A 2522-nucleotide genomic window follows, 5' to 3' on the forward strand; every position below is an offset into this window, starting at 1 on the left:
AGAGGCTGGCCCATAATAACTGGTTGTTAAGATCCCGGTATTACTCCACTATTGTTCTGCTCCGGTATTAAACGGATATGCCTCTAAAGTTGTTCTGTTTTAATGATAATAAAGAATGAGATAAATAGTATTTTTGTGAAAACATTTATTCTCAAAAGTACATTGGGATCCAATTACAACAGTGTCATCTGTGTAGAGAAGTCAATAGGCATGTAAATTTCAGAAATAATTAGAGATATGTATTATTAATGAAGATGTTGAAAATAGATTAGTCTTGAAAATATCTTCGTTATGATGGCAGCTCTAAAGGAAGGGGCACGAACACTAGATCTACTTTAGTGACATAAAACCTGTCACTGAGATAAATGTTTAGGAAAGATAAGGAAATAAATAATATTTTCTTATCGGTTAATCAATGAGGTAGAATCATATGATTTACTGCTGAGGAATAGACCCTGAGAGAAAATGCATGATCCAAGATACAATTTTATAATACAGTCTTGTGTCACTAGATAATTGGTTTAAATGATATTACAATAAAATAAACAAACAATTTATAACACTTTTGCTTCAACATTTATTAAGTTGAGATATACTATATTGTTATCTAGAATTGGTGAGACATATAGACAGTAGTTCATATTTGTAATCTGATTTCTTGAAATGAGGCAATGTGTTTATCCACAAAATAAACACAAAATCTCTTTATGAGGCGAAAGACAGTTTTAAGGTGAAAGTAGAAGTCATACAACATAGCTGAGACAAATTGTGAATTTTGAAGATTAGACTATGGATTCAGTACAGAGACTTATCATCTGCATATAAATAATTCTTATAAGGCCAACTACATATTAAAAGAATGTATGTAGTGAATTCTAAATTTGAATTTCTTCTTCATATTAGCATCCATTGTGTCTAATAGAGATATTTGGAAAAACTTCCTTTTCTGAAATTGATCACATTTAGTTGGTCAAATTGTACTGCGATTATACTAATCAGAGAAAATATAAGTCTGTCTGTACTTAAAAAGTGATACCACAGTCTCTCTCTCTCTCTCTCTCTCTCTCTCTCTCTCTCTCTCTCTCTCTCACACACACACACACACACACACACACACACGTAATTATGTCAAGTGAGAGTGCAATTTGGAGCTCGTAAGTCTCCTCACTGTCTCTTTCACATCCTTATTCTTAAGGCTGTAGATAAGGGGGTTCAGCATGGGGATCATGACTGTATAAAGAGCAGTGACCACTTTGTCAAAGAGCCATGAGTTGTTTGAGTTTGGAACACAATATAGGAGGAGTATGCTCCCATGAAAGATTGTGATGGCAGTCAGGTGGGAAGTGCAGGTGGAGAAGGCTTTTCGTAGTCCTCCTTTGGAAGGCATCTTAATAATAGTGGCAACTATGAACACATATGAGGCTAAAGTGATCAGGACACTAGAAGACTCACTGAATATGGAGATGACTAAGCATGTCATCTGGCTAAAGGAGGAGTCAGAGCAGGATACAGAGATGACAGCAGTGTACTCACACCCAAAGTGATTAATGATGCCATATTCATAGTAAGATAGTTGTAAAAGAGTATAAATGAATATCACAGCACACAGTCCACCCAACATGTAAGTCCCAGCTACTAGTACAGTACAGAACTTATGAGACATTACAACGGTGTAGAGCAGGGGATTACAAACAGCCACAAACCTGTCATAGGCCATCACTGCCAACATGAACATCTCTGTAATCACAAATGTACAAATGAAGAAAAACTGGGTCATGCATCCTCTGAAAGAAATGGTTCTGTCTTCCATAACTAAGATCTGCAATAGTTTGGGTGTAAATACACTAGAATAACATATATCCAAAAATGAAAGATGGTTGAGGAAAAAGTACATGGGTGTATGAAGTTTGGGATTGATCCGTATAACCACAATTATGCCCAGGTTCCCCATCAAAGTCACTGAGTAAATGGTCAAGAACAGGAGGAAGAGAGGTATTTGGAGCTGTGGATATTCTGAGAAGCCTGCCAAGATGAATGTGGTCGCAGAACTCTGGTTCATCAGTTCATGTGACGTCATCTTTCAGGTTATAAAAGAAGAAGAAGAATGAGAATGAAATTGAACAGAACTTGAGAGAGTGGTGTAGCAGAAGCTCAGGTGAGGTTCATCATAAAACATGATGTAAGACATGATGTCAGACATGACTATACTAAATTCATTAAGTGTTCTGCTTCACTTCGGTTCCTTGCTTAGCGATTTGAGGCAATGTCCTTTGTTCTCTAATACTGTATTTTCTCATCTGGAGTTAAAATGTAGTACTTACTCATCAGTATCATTCTATGTGAACTACAGTTTATGTTTATAGTCATATGTAAATTATATATACATTTATTTGATGCTAGAATATTTCATGATGGAATAACATTATATGATATTAAAGACATAATAAAATTATTCAAGCACTAAAAAATTGCAGTGGCCAAAAGCTCAAGTTAGAGAAGGTCTGGGCAAACTAAATTAACAC

At 35.5% G+C, this 2522-nt stretch overlaps 1 protein-coding gene across 1 annotated transcript; it reads right to left on the reverse strand.

Moving 5' to 3' along the window:
• Nucleotides 1–1097: 1097 nt before the first annotated feature.
• Nucleotides 1098–2139, reverse strand: LOC114687809 (olfactory receptor 5D18-like). The gene has a single exon (XM_028862440.1). The coding sequence runs from the start codon at nt 2075–2077 to the stop codon at nt 1124–1126; it is 954 nt and encodes a 317-aa protein (XP_028718273.1). The 5' UTR covers nt 2078–2139; the 3' UTR covers nt 1098–1123.
• Nucleotides 2140–2522: the final 383 nt, after the last annotated feature.

Source organism: Peromyscus leucopus, chromosome 4 (genome assembly GCF_004664715.2).
Source record: "Peromyscus leucopus breed LL Stock chromosome 4, UCI_PerLeu_2.1, whole genome shotgun sequence".
Classification (NCBI taxonomy): Eukaryota; Metazoa; Chordata; class Mammalia; order Rodentia; family Cricetidae; genus Peromyscus; species Peromyscus leucopus.

Coding starts and splice junctions, on each gene's coding strand:
- LOC114687809 (XM_028862440.1), bottom strand. CDS start 2,077: ATGACGTCACATGAACTGATGAACCAGAGTTCTGCGACCACATTCATC.